This window comes from Atractosteus spatula, chromosome 2, assembly GCF_055471065.1.
Source record: "Atractosteus spatula isolate fAtrSpa1 chromosome 2, fAtrSpa1.hap1, whole genome shotgun sequence".
Classification (NCBI taxonomy): Eukaryota; Metazoa; Chordata; class Actinopteri; order Semionotiformes; family Lepisosteidae; genus Atractosteus; species Atractosteus spatula.
Genome location: NC_142707.1, coordinates 32591324 through 32606318, shown reverse-complemented (window position 1 = coordinate 32606318; position 14995 = coordinate 32591324). Strand labels below are relative to the sequence as shown.

At 36.1% G+C, this 14995-nt stretch overlaps 1 protein-coding gene across 1 annotated transcript in view; it reads left to right on the top strand.

Annotated features, from left to right (window-relative positions):
* Window positions 1-12875, top strand: part of mthfd1l (methylenetetrahydrofolate dehydrogenase (NADP+ dependent) 1 like) — a 117618-nt gene extending 104743 nt beyond the window's left edge. The window contains exons 27-28 of the mRNA XM_088929573.1: window positions 2604-2722; window positions 12203-12875. Coding sequence (XP_088785699.1) covers window positions 2604-2693 — 90 coding nt within the window. The 3' untranslated portion in view covers window positions 2694-2722; window positions 12203-12875. The remainder of the gene's footprint in view (window positions 1-2603; window positions 2723-12202) is intronic.
* The last annotated feature ends 2120 nt before the right edge of the window (window positions 12876-14995 follow it).

Here is a 14995-nt window from a genome sequence, read left to right as displayed (position 1 = left end):
CTACAAAGGAGCGAACAGTAACTGGATTTGCTCCAGAAGGAAAATGCAAGAATAGTTACAAACAACAAGAGGCCATTTGGCCCAACTACCCCGTCATGTAATTAGTAGTTAATTGATCCAAGGATCTCCTCCAGCTGTTTCTTGAAGCCAGCCAACTGCATGGCTGGTAGCTTATTCCACAGACCTTTACCCAAACGGGTCTTCCATTCTGTGTTTGAAATGTACTTTACATGGTTTCCACTTCTCCTCTGGTTCAAATTTCACTGTCAGTTCTGAAGAAATATGTTGTGTTGACTTTGAGAATTTGCTATGATGGCACTGTAATAATATGTGTGCAATTCATAATTCTTGGTTGATATAGATCACAGAAATTAGTAAAGGTGATATAAATGATTCAACTAACTGTAATTTGCTATTCTGACCTTTATACGTGCTGTGTGTATTTTTTAATGGAATTTTATTTTTTAAAATCTAAGTATGTTAGATACATCTATGTACTGCTACTGGTATTTTGACTTTCTGAATTCTATCCATCTGCCTGTGGAAGAGATTCAGATATGATTCAGACAAACACGAACCACACAAACCAGAGAGTTCTGTTTACACTGGAACAGCTTCTGACAAAAGACTGCTGAATGCGTTGCAACTTCATACACGTTTTAATGATGGTTGAGTTGCCAAAATAAAAAAAAGGTTTTCTTTCTTAACTTGAATATGTGCTTCTTGTTTCCAGACTACCTGTGCATTATGTGGGAAAAATAATTATAATAATCTTTCACAGATTTGCTTTGAAGTGCAGTCAACTGAACTTGAGTTCAGTGCTGCTTTAAAAGTTTGAACTTCCTTGTCTGTATCAAGATTTCATAAAGAGACAGTATCAGATGTTTTACGAGTATCTTAATTTTGAGTTTTTTTTATTAATTGACACTTATATATTTATTTTTTTTAGCTTAAAAACACTCTAAGTAAACCCCTGTAGTTCTCTCTTTGCTGGGACAGCAAAAACTAAATTTGTGTCATCTCTGCTGCTGTTATCTCTTTATTTTTTTAAAAATGCCTCTATATGCACTTTTTAAAAAAGTTTGTAAATTCATTCTTAAATTGCAGTGAAACAATGACTAAAAATGGCTTCCAGTTCTCATTTACAGTTTTGAACACAGTATGTTAGAGAGATTGTACAATGTGCATCTGAGAAAGATGATAAGGATCTTTCAGCATGAGTATCTTTGCCACTTTTTACCCAGGTTTTTCTTTCTGAAAGTTGACATCAGGAATGTGTACTGTTTTACATTTTGTAATGCACAAGCTAAAATTACATGGTTTCACTTGGAAATTAAATTAACATACCAACCTTTGTACCAGATATGGTGCAGGTTGTGTGATTTGCAAGTGTCAGAATTTTGCAAATAAAGAGCACAGGCATTCCACAGATCTGGAATATGCCAAATGTAATGGAACATTACAATGATAAGACCATTAATGCAGGTGTTTTACCCCAAAAACGCATGTACCATAATATGCTAATTCGGCTTCTCCATTATTACTCAAGATAAGACAAAATCTAATATATGACTTGGAAAACTCTTTCCATGGGCTACAGCTGGTCACTTTATACATTTTCTGTAACTGTAAAAATTAGAACCTTAAGTTATAGCTGCAGTACAGGACAAAAAGCACACACTAAGCAAGTGTGCATGCACAGAGCTAGAAAATATGCAGTATCTTCAAAAAACACTTTCTGTCCGTCTGCATCTATGTGCCAGATTTGGTAATGTTCTATTGAGTGGTTTTTGAATGCATAAAGGGCAGTCATACCAAAACACGGACATTGAGCTTTATACAGTATACATGTATACACACAATACCAAGTATGTTCTATACAATCCTTTGCTTTGACTATTTTAAAGTTCTGTTATTCTTCATATTCAGTCTGAGTGTTCTACTAGATCTTTCATCTGCTTATCCACATCCCTTTGCAGTATTGAAACATTATAAAATGCTCCAGCTTTTTTAAAAGCTCTTTTTCTATAGGTCAGAATGTTTACACAGATGTTGTTAATACTGAATGTCAGACAACTTTTAATGAGCAACTTAAGTATTGTTAGTCTCTTGCATATCACAATTTCTTACTAAGTAAGACTCCAGGCAAAGCCAGTGGTGATCTTGGCCTGATGACAAGTAGAAAGGTCCTAAACTGTGATACTGATCGCTTTCCCATCTTGTGCAGTCAAGGTCTTTAGGTACCTTAATATAATTTGACCCTTGTACGTTTGAATGAGTCTTGAATGTCTGGTGTGTTACAATGTATCATTTGTATGAACCACGATTGTAGTCAACGTACAACTCTTCTACTGTATGTGGTCTTGTGTTCTTCTTTTGTACTTAGAAAGAACTATTTCAGATACTGCTTATGGCACACAATCGTTTATCCACTAAAATGTTATATTAAGATGACAGTAGACCTAAAGGTGGTATTAGTAGGGCTAATTGTATACACGGACATGTTGAAACTGTTATTTATACTTAATTATTCCTGTTATTAAGTTGGTGAATGGAGTCTTTCCAGGATAACATATTGTGTCCATATTTTCTTCTCTTCACAGATGAGCACCATGCCAGGACTTCCCACTCGCCCCTGTTTCTATGACATCGACTTGGATCCTGACACTGAAGAGATCACAGGGTTGTTCTGAGATTAACTGTAGTTGCCAGAGCCCTGCAGGTAATGTGCCCGCATAAACTTGCCATGGTAAATGTTTCTCATGAAAACATTTCAGGGCCCTTAAGCGATAATTTGTGGTTATCTGTTATTCATTAGCAGTGAGCATATTTACCTCTATATTTCAGTAACACAATAGTTTAAAGTTAGTTTTTAAAGGTTTCGCACCATCAACAGCATTTTATTTCCGCAATAGGTCAGTTTCTTTAATATCTTTGTAGAAATTTTATTTTGTTCGTGTAACTGTGCATAATTGAATCTGCATGTTGCTCCCTAGACATCGCCCGACAAAGGTGAGTGGAAGAATTTCTTTCACTGAAATGTCTTTTGTTAAGACAGGAGGAAGCAGAATGACTGCAAAGATAGTGGCGATCATTAAGGCAAATCCTTTCATTTAGGTCTAGGCATGGAGTTGAAAGTGAAACACATTGGAAGGTATCCGCAGAGCATGAACTGGATTTCTGCAGAGTGTTTGTATCGCTACAAAAGAAGATGGGGCCCGATTAAGAAAAAACAAGCCCATGTTATGCAGCTGAGGAATTCTTTACGCCATCTTTAAAAATGGCAAAACCTTATCGTACAAGATAAAGGGATCTAGCACAGCTATTGCCTATGTCCTACATTTAATTGGTCACCCTGCAAGATGGAACACGACTTGTAAGAAGAGACTGACTCATACAGCTGGCTTGAATGCTAGTCCTGATCCTTTTCTTCTTATGAGACATCCTTGTGTCCTGTTCGTTCCAATTTCCTTAGCAGCTCAAACTGCAGCTTTGATATAAGATCACTTTATTGGCCATATACAATTTCTTGCATTAGACATTTGTCTTTTCACATACACGAGCTTGCTCTCCATGAGACACACAGGCACACAGACAGGGAGAGAGAAGCTTTGGGTCAGAGTGCAGGGTCAGCCATTTATACGGCGCCCCTGGAGCAGCCTGCGTTAAGGACCTTTCTCAGGGGCCCAACGGAATAGGATTCCTCTGCCGGCCACGGGATACGAACCGGCAACCTTCCAGCCACAGTTGCAGATCCTTAGCCACAGAGCCACCGTCCCACCCCGATAGGCTACCAGGAGTGTGATATGGTGTATATAGGGTATATGATGCTGTGCATCAACTGTTTGGCCTGATCAGACTCTCCTCATACTATTGTGAGTGGGAAAGTTATGAAAGAGTCATATTTTACACTTTATTCTGTGTATTTAAGAAATGAATGCTTTATAAAGAAACTGCCTACTGTATTGTTCTCACTTAAACCACACTATAAATGTGTGCCTTTAAAAGACGGTTTGGCAGAAATTGTGGCATGTTATGATGCAAACTTTACTATTAAAGATCATAATAATTTTTTTTTTCGTGTGCCCAACCTAAAGATTGGCGGCGTACATTTTTGTGACTCTTGCACATGATCAATTTAGCTAGCGACATACATCAGTCATAATTTGTTTTCCAAAAGTGGCGCGCACATGGCCTCAGCCTAGATAACATTGTTATAAGCGATGGAACAAAATGATCCAAGTGGAGCAGAAAAATGGGAGGAAAACTAAAAGTGGAAAAGAAATCACATGAATGTTTCTAATAAGTTGCTAGTTTCTACAAAAGTAAGAACTGCAATTCTGGCATCAGTACAGCAGCTGCTTGAAAAGACTGGTGGCAACAGCAGTAACATCAGGTCTACTCCAGCCACAGAGGAAGAGCAAGGACTGTCAGCCACAGACCCCAGCTTCCCTGTTCCTATTGAGGACCGTTCTGCAGCAGAAACACTGGCTGAGACCGCCAGCATGGGCAAGTCTGGATCTCCTCAACCACATGCTGTAAAACACACGTGGATATGCTCAGACAGCTTGACGCAAGACATAAGGGCTGGTCCTGATAACGGATCTGGATTTCCATCAAAACAGTATAATGACTGGGTTCTACAGAGATTGACAAAAGGACCATGCATAATGGAGTCAAAATCGATGGGACGTGACTAGTTTATCCTCTGTTTACCGATACAGTGCTTTGTTTTTCCTTGTGCCTTTATGGAATAAGAGAAAACTGTTTATCTAGGGGGCTTTCATACTTGGAAACGCCTCTATCACTTGTTAAAATACAACAAATGTTCTGGAGTGCACATAACAGACATTAATTAGATTGAAAAATAGCTTAGATTTAAAACAAGCTTAGCAATTGACAATACTGGCCAGGAAATATTAGCACTTGACCACTGATATTCTTGATATCAGTGTCAGTATAATCAAGCCTTCCTTGGACATTCAGAAAAGCTCCATGACCATGTTGGAGAGAAAATATTAGTGAAATTTATTGGACCTTTATCGCAACTGAAGCATTGCCCTGTGACGTCTCCTGGCAATCCTCATTTTTACCTTGCTTAAATCTGTTTTATTTCTAGTTACAGATAGGCTTTATTTTACAGGTTACAGATTTGTAACCTGACCAATCCAGTGCATTCTCAGTGAAATAATCTAGAGTCATTACGTTTTTATTATAATATTCACTTTCTTATGATAATATCTCTAAGTTCTCTATATTGTTCTGCTGAATATTTAGAAAACAGAATAAAATCATAATGCAAACTGTGGTGCATTATTCAAGGTCAGTGCATACTGAATCCTTTATTCATGTTCACGATAGGTCCGGGTTGGCCCGAAACTTGACTTTTGCCCAAGGCCTCAAATCATTAAGACCACCCTGGTCGAAACAGTGCCCATATCATATAATACCTGTATGTCACAGGTGTAGAATACAAGCTGTTACTCCCCATCTTCTGTTTCCAGCTCTGTCCTTTGACATTGCCACTGAAGAACAATGCACAAACATAGCTTAAGTAAAAAAGAAAGGCCTCATTCCTGAGTTTGTCCATTTAACAGCTGTGAGGCTGAGCTAAATTGAGTACAATAAGGTTGTTCTGTAATTATAGATGCACTGTTGCACTCAATGTATGAGAAATTGTAAGAGTATATATTTCAAATCCACTATGGGGGAGGGTTGAGACTTATAATGCTTCTGTTTTATTTGAGTTGTGCTTTTAAGCAGCACAATCTTACAGTAATCTTATTTTATATACTGTATATGTCACAGAAATTATAGCATATTTAATCGTATATATAAAAAGTGAATAAGAACCAGGTATTTCAACTATTTACTGGAATATTTAGGGATTATTTGAAATCCTTAGTTAAATGTTTCACAATTTCATGAAATCCCTGGTTTCACATTCTTATTGTAACATGTATTCTCTCCTCCAGAAACTTAGAAACCGACATTGGGGACGTGTGGATTTTATGGTGTAACCAAATTGTATAAGTCTTGCATTAATACCTTATGTGTGAGGAAATAAGTGTTCTTTGAAAATGTTTTCCAGTCTTGCATACATAAGCATTATGTTCTGCTGAGAACAGCCTGTATAAACCTATTGAATAAGCCTGTTACTTACTTTACCATTGAATAAGGCTGTTTTCTTTTAATGTTATCTAGTTGGTCAATAACTCTTTTTGTCTGTTTTATGTAAGACCGCTAAGGTCTTAGAATATGATCCAATATATGTAAGGTTCATATATTGGATCAGCATTGAAAAAGGAGGGCCATTTTCATATATACTGTATCAAGAGGCATTCTAAGCACAACAAATGCTATCAGCTCCTATACTAATTTGTTACATTTTAAATGCTTCTGAGTCTACTTATTAAGTCCATATACAGTAGGTTTTTCTAAAACCTTACTAGAATATCTGTTTACAAATATGTACAGTTGTAAGAATGTCTGATGCATGTTACTGCAAACTAAAACCAATAGGTATGCAAAGACAAGCTTTTCAAAATCAAGCCAAACGTTTGTGTGAGAAAGTGCAGGTCTCAGTGCAGACACCACACTCCGTTTACAGTGTTGCCAATTGCATGTTAAAAACATTAATGTAATAACGATTTTGTTAAAGCCATGCCCTTTTTAATAATTAAACTCAGCCAGAGATCTGATACCGATGACTCATATAAGCACACACCATTCTATTCACTTTGCTAAACTTTTGTTAAACATTAAGCAATTCGAAACATTAAGCAGAACAAAAAACATCACAAACTTAGAGACGGAATTTTGTGCACACTTTGAACGTTCATGCTGTCTAAATACATGCACCTTATTAGTAAGGGAGAAATGATAATAATAATAATGTTTCAGAAAAAATAAAGATTGTCCAGTTGGCTGCTTTAACACAATCTTGATCATAATGTTTTTTTACCAAATTCATTAAAAGCACTGTCCACATAAATAATATTGAAGTAGAAAATAAATTAATATAAGAGTATAGAACAATAACAATAATGAAACACATTATTATTATTATTATAATAATTATTATTATTATTATTATTATTGAGTAAATGGTAAAATCAATACACTCCTTTTGAAGATCATGAGAAAGGTAAAGGTTAAATGTTCAAAATACACAGGTGAGAATTTGCGAGAAACTTCTTCTGATTTGCAGTGACAATTAAAATTATTTTATACTGCCATTAATACCTCAACATTTTCTCTAACAAAGACTTAAATCTTTGAGTGGAGTGTCCAGAAAAGCGCTATATAAGTGTAAGCAATTATTATTATTATTATTATTATTATTATTATTATTATTATTATTATTATTATTATTATTAAATCCCCACTGCTTCTTTGCTGTGGTTTAAAGTCAAATGAATAACCTTCCACCTTCTATGTAGCAACCATATAATATTTAATTGTGTCAAAAATTGCAACATCTAATGCTCAGAGATTTTTCCATATTTGTGGGCTCTGTATCCCAAGATATTACTGTACAATCCCATGCTTACCTGCACACTTTCAGGCAGGACAGGATTTTCAAATTGCCCTTTAAATAAAATGTGTATTGCATAATGCTAAATTGAAATAATTGCTTAATTATCCCTCAGAGGAACATACTAGAATGGCAAAAACAAAGTAGGACTGGAAGCAAAGAAGTGGATATAGACTCTGAACTCCTCTGGACTGTGAGTCAGTTCCAGAAAGGACATTGGTAATGAGCAAGGTACTTCACTCAGATTGCTCCAGTTAGTGCCCTGCTATAGATGTGTAGAGGATGCAAGAAGTCACGGTGCCATGGTGCCATGGTGCTTTGAATTCAGGCAGTTTTTTCAGGAAGTTTCACAGCAATGGTCACTTTCTTTTACGAACCTGAATGGGTACTTAGAGGTGAGTATTGCATTTGCATTGGAACTATACAAAATGTTTCCACACATGGCACAGTGGCTCATTCTGATAAAGTTATCCCCACCCCCAAAATATCACATGCAACAGGTGTCTGTCTCAAAAGGTAATTCAGATGTAAATGTAATTCTGCAAAATGTAAATTCAGAGTTTAGAATACACTCAGGTCACGAATGAACCCAGGTCAAGTCCTACAAATGAGTGTCCAGGTTGTAGTGGTACAGGGGTAAAGTAATTAGTGGAGTACCACATGGTTATGTTCTTGGACCAGTACTCTTTTATAGCAATGATCTACATTCTGGAATAGTTGGCAGATGGTACAACAATAGGGACATACTATACTATTGTTGGGAAATACTATAAAATCAGCAAAGGAAATTCAAAAGATTTAGCTTAAATTTAAAACTGAGCAAACTGGCACATGGCATTTTATATAAACAAGTCCAGACTATTCCTGCAAGTAGTCAAATATATTTCCCTCAGCACAGGTTGGCTGGCTTACTTCTTAATTAAATTATTTACATTAGTTCAGTTGAATCACTTGTCAAATCAGTAAGGAGGTCATTCTAAAATCCTATCCAAAATCTGTATTGAAAATACTTACAGTAGGTGTTAAATAACCAAGGGTTTTAAATATAGAGGCAGTAGTGTCTTTTGAATTGGGGCTACATGTAAAACATAAAAAGATCTAATGCATCACAATCCTTTTAACATCAGAAATCCTCAACAGCGTCACTGACTGAGCCCCTTAAGGCGACCTCTGTAAATAATGCATATCGTAAATACTTTCTGTGCTTTGCTTCACTCAGTGAAAGGTTTTCAGTAATGGCTCAGTACAAAATAAGTATACAGTATGTTAGTCTGTATATCCACTACATTAGACAACAATGTAAAAAAAAAATCTTGTAACAAAAATCTTCTCCTGTCCTGAAATAATCTGTTAAATTTAATATTTTAGTCTAGAACAAAGTACTAGAACAGATTAAACTGGTATTTGTTTCACATACAGTAACCTGAAAGATGTTGATGTGGATGAACAAAGATGTTAGTACCTGAGGAGGCAAGTGGAAAATAGGTTAAGCAATATTCATAATCAAAAACAGTAGAAACTGAAGGATTATATCATACTATTAACCAGTTTCACAGCTGGGATAGTTTCATATTAAATTATAAAATGGTGACTTGATAAAAGATTTAGGCTCAGCCTCACTCAGAAAGGTTTTCACAAGTAATATTAAGGCCACCGCCAGATCTCAACATAAGTTTAAAAGGAAGCTTAATATTTTAAGAACAGTGGAAATGGCCTAATAATGAGCAATTGACCTTTATTACAGTATGAGATTGAGCAGCATTTCACTTGCATCATGTTTGCCCTGTCTGCAATACACAGTTGTTCTCATGAATTTTTAAATCCGATAAAATATGCCCTATATTACAGAGGACTTGTTTTGTACGGCCAAATCCTTAGTTTCAATAAACTGTTTGTATCCGGTTTGTTGTGCATTAACCAGATAATAGGAATACTTGTTTCGCTTTCAAGTTTTTGACTTGTCCTTAGAAAAACTCATACGTGATCTGAAATGACAAAATTCATATTGAGGATATTGTTAAGTACTATAGAAATAAATCATACTATAGAACCAGTTTGCCAGGTAAAATGCCATGCGTATTATTTCACTAATTGTTACCATAAGTAAAGTAGCCATTTGCTTTACCGTGTTTTATCAGTGATAACCCTTTGCATAGCTGAAATGAAAATCAAGCACATGCTACAACTCTCTGATTTTGTATGGCTGTTTCAAAAGTCTATGATGAGGAGTTCACACAGGAACCTTGTCACAGGAATGATGTCGATTTTGCAAATGAAACAAAGCTGATTTATTTTTTTTTAGAGCAACATTTTACTTTTTAAATTTAGTAGAATCACAGTGAGCAGTTCACATCAGGAATGTGCAGTAATGAATTATGTTAAAGAAGCGATGAAAAGGATCTGATGAGGTCAGCAAATGTATGACATTCATGCCAAGTCTACCAAATTAAGAAATGCTCAGGGTGCTTCACTCTACACATTCATGTCATAGAGATAAAAATGACCGTTTTTGGGGGGCAAATTTATATCATGATTGTTGAACTGAAATATATATTTAGTATCGCCACATAATGCATTTCTATTTTGTATTGTATTGTATTGTTGATAGAGTTATAAAACCATAAATGCTTTCCTGTGGGTCCTGACATTTTGTATTTCTTCACTGTACAGTCAGCTGGCTGTTGGGCCTCCCAGACATGTTCTGTTGGGCTTTTAGTCATGCATGCCAAAGGGTGAATTATCTTGATCTACTTCTCTGAATCCTAACCAGAATTTCTCTTTTTTAATTTGTTACTTTGGTCTGTAAACAATGGAAGAAAGCCTTTAGTTAAAGTTGTTTAGAGCATTATTGGACAAAAAGAGCTGTATTTTTTTCTAAAATGATTAAAAAGGGCTATAAGGAAATTCATTTTTATTGTGATGTTTGCTAGAATGCTTTCTGAATCTATGTAGGTCACCAGAGTGGCATGCAAGATGAAATATGTAATACCTGAGCTGAACCCTTAGTGCTTAGTGGGCATTTTTACTTGTCTTCAAAAGAGGTCCATGGTCTCTTTCAAAGCATTTTGCAGCATTGCAGTGTGACTTTGTAAGATTAATACATACGTTTTTCTTTAAATTTCTTAAATTAGAATTATTTTCACAATTAGCACATTTTTCATCACACCCTTTTTTTTTAAATGTGTCAAATACCATCCCCACATCTATGTTTATAAGGCGGTCAGGAACATTTACAGTACATATCTGTTGAAAGGGTTTGAAAGTGACAGCTCTAACAAAGGAATTAATTCTTTCTTTCTTCATTCTTCTTTTGCTAAATCACAACTGATTTAACAGCAATATGTAATGTGAGTTTGCTATGCCGTGATTACCTTAGTCTTAATTTCCTAGTCTCTAAAGCAGGCTTTTCATTCTTGACATTAATGAAACTAAAACGTTTATAGGCTTGCTTGAGATGCCCTTCTGGTTTAGACGTAATTATCCTTATAGTTTTGTATCAATATCCCGCAAAAATTAAGTTTAGTATAGCTATAAAACATGCAAAAGAAAGTGTGCAATGACTGTAAGACCTCCAAATCCTGTTGGATTTGAGGTAAAATTTGGAAAGTGTGGTTGCAGAAGTGTAATGAGCAGTCAAGGATACCAACCCTTGTCTAACACAAAGCAAAGAGGAAGGGTTATGAGGCAGAACTGGTTCACCTGAAATTTCCTTTTATAAAACTTGCTCCTACAGCAACTTCAATGTTGAAAATAATTGACAAATATGGGATAAATATCTTTGAGTATATTTGAGATTATATATGTTGTTTTATATATTATATATGGTAATATTATGACTTTCAAACTTTTGATCAAATCATTAATGGCAGCAGTGGGGGTTATAGAGGTCAGATGGAAAAGTGAGGCCTCCCTGTTGCACACAGAACCGTGGGCTTGTATAGGATAACAGAAGAAATTAGTCTGAGAAAGTTCAAAGTTATGAGTGAACTGATCAAATGATGCAAAGCTGCGATCTATATAAATCTTTACCATGAAATGCCAAACTTGTAAGGTCATTTAATATTGGTAAGATGGGAGTAAGTGATTTCTATAGGAACATCAATGAAAAAGGCTGCAGTCCAAAATATGTAAATCTTTAGAGTGAACCAGTGGTGTAGAGAGAAACGTAAGCACGTGAGAGGCTTAATTGGAGATCACAACACAGAATCTTTGATCATGAGACAGATTGTTTTGAAGAATGTGTCATGATTAAAAATTGTAAATGTAGAGTCTGGAATGAGTGCTCTCTAGCAGTTGTCTTCAGGGTATTTTCTTTTGCATAACTACTCCAAAAGATAAAACCTATGATAGATGTGCAGGTGGTGATAATGGTTTAAATTTTCCTCAAATGATGATATTTTTGTAAAGATCTCCATTAATAGCTTGAAAATAAAATCAGTGATACCTGAAAAAAAAAGAATTGAAGGAATTGAATAGTCCAAATTTGACATTTTGGTGACTGGAAGAAGATTGTGACAGGTTAGATTTAAGAAAGCATTCCTGTTGCTGACTATCGATACTGTGCCTACTTATTGTAATTTGTTTTAATTTTATGAGGCAGAAAGAATGTTCTTGAAGCATTCACTGCACATCGATGCTAAATATACCATTTCTTTTGGCTTCTAGGTTCCATTGAAAAAACCTTTCTTCTGGCGCGCTGCAGAAAATTCCAGTGAATGTGAGGAATGTGTATTCTGCACATCATGTGGATATGAAGAAAACAGAAGACCAGACAATTCTGTGCAACCAGCTTCATCAAAAGTTGTGGTATCCACTTAAGGGCTTTTAGTATTGTAATATTTGCACCACCTGAACAATGCTTAAGTGATATATGCTAAAAGACACCAGATGTATTGTGGTAAACTCCTTCTACATCTGATATACAAGTGCGAACAGCAATGTCTTCACAAAGAGATTGACAAAGGACTGTCATATTTGTAGTCCAATGGAATATGGAAGTGATGCTGATTTTTCTAGAGTACGTTACAGAAGAACATGTATTTAAAGAATTAACATGCAGCTTTGGAAAACCCCACTTAGACCAATACAAAGGGGGATTTAACATTAGAATGAGGTCCTACGTTTCATTTTAGTTTGTGTATTAATTGTATTAATGTATTAATCTGTTCCTAGTTGTGTTAATTACATATAGAAGTTGCTATATTCCTATTAACATTTAAGCATTTTCTACTAACTCTGTCCCTTTTGGCTAACTTTCACCATTTCACACTAGAGATATTGTCACTGTTTTTTATGCCAAATAAATGTCTCTGGATTTAAATAAAGGGTATGTAAAGGAGTTCAATATCTGTTATCTTTTTCAATAATGACTTGAAACAAAAAATATAGAACAATTCTGAATGTCCATTGAATAATGTGGGCATCAAAGTACAGTATGTGTTGTATTTTTTTCTCTTGTAGAAAAAACTTTAATCATCCAGTTATAAATGTTCTTTTATAGCCCACAGGATGTAAAAAACTCTTAGCATTTTATAGTATACAATTTCCTTTTCCTAGCAGTGAAATGCTTTGGAGAAGGTGGATTTATCATGAAATCTGTTGTAGGGGCAGGAGTCAACTGGTACGTTCCTGCAGAGCCACAGTGTCTTCATGTTTATATTTCAGCCAAACTCTGAATGGCTTCATTAAATCTGGAAGTAGCTTAATTAGGCCATTAAAGCATAATTATTAAGCATTTAAAAGGGCACACAATATAAATATATCTAAAAGACTAGTAAAACCTCGTTTAGACAGCTATGCACAATGTAGGTTGCCATGTTATAAAAAAAGATACTGCTGTTCTAGAATGAGTCCAGAGAAGAGCAACCAGAAACATTCCCAGGCTGAAGAGAATGTCCAACACTGACAAACTGAAGGAACTGAACCTATTATTGTCTCAAACAGAGATTATGATCCAAGTATTCAAAATTCTTAAAGGCACAGACAAAGTCAGCCCAGTGGATATCTTCGGAATCAACAGTTAAACATGTACCAGAGCACACAAGTGAAGTGTAATTAAAACTGACAGCAGGACACACATGGTTGTGGTAGTATGGAACAGGCTACCCAGCCATGCTGGTGAAGCCTATACCCTGTCTCCTTACCAGAAATGGTTGGATGAGATGCTTGGATCTCTTCAATACTAACTGCCAAACGGACTATATGGGCCAAAAGGCCTCCTTTCATTTGTAACCTCTCTTATATTCTTACCGAGGTGTTTACAGATCCAGATGAACTGTTAACAGTTTCCAGATCTCTTCTCATTGACTATTTATGGCCACTTGTAATTCTGTGGACTGTGGACTGTGGACTGTGGCTGTCCAGGACCAGAGCTGCATGTTCCTGAAGTAGGGCTCACAAGAGAAGCACCCATAAAGGTGCACATTGGGAGTGCAGGCTGACCTACAGTCCACTCATTCAAGTCAGGACTAGTTTAAAAGTCAGTGTTGTGTGCACACTCGACCAGATGCCGCCCGGTCTGGGCAGCCTATAGTTTTCACTCAGCAGTGACCCTCTGGAATTGTGAGGTGCCTGTGAGCTTGCAGTGCTGTAAATGATTCAAGCTCTGTATTGGCACTAATTGGACCAGATGGCTTGCATGATTTCACCTCAGCTGTGTATAAGTTGACATTTTTGACGCAAAGAAATTCTTTGCTTCTGAGTTTGTCTCTATTTCAAGGCACTATAATGCCATTTCTAACAGAGCGTCCTAGCCTTGAGCCTACAGGTATGACGACCTCATTATTGTCCTTACCTAGAAGACACGTGGGTGCAAAAAGAGCAACAAAATTGTTACTGTGCCTTGCGCTATTTTTCATCCCCTTTCTAATGACGTTGAATTAAAAATGATGAATGCACTATTTTAAAGTTTTTGATCAAAACATCCATCCATTTTCTAACCGCTTCATCCAATTCAATTCAGGTTTGCTGGGAAGACGGAGCTCCTCAGCAAGCTGCTGCACTAAGACAAAATGAAAACATTGAGGGAATAGAAAACCCCAATGGACATCATGGACATCTATATATAGATGATGTACTATTATGCTTGTGGGATCCATCACATTCTCTACAGAAAGCCATCAATCTCATAAATATTTTGTGAAATATTCTATTACTGTATTAACTGGACAAAATCCACAATTCCACCACTAAGTGGAGATAGCTGGAACACTACAACTCCAGAACTACCCCCTCCTACTTCTATTGTAAACATTATATATTTAGTCATTATTATTTCCCCCAGGCTGCCAGACCTGTTCCAAATGAACTTCATTCTCCACTAAAAACACCAGAAGATGACTGGATGAATTGACATGTCTCTATAATTGGCAGAATACCAACTGTTAAAATGGTAATTCTACCTAAAGTTGACTCTTTATAATGATCCTATCTCAACCCGCCACTAACTGGTTTCACTCA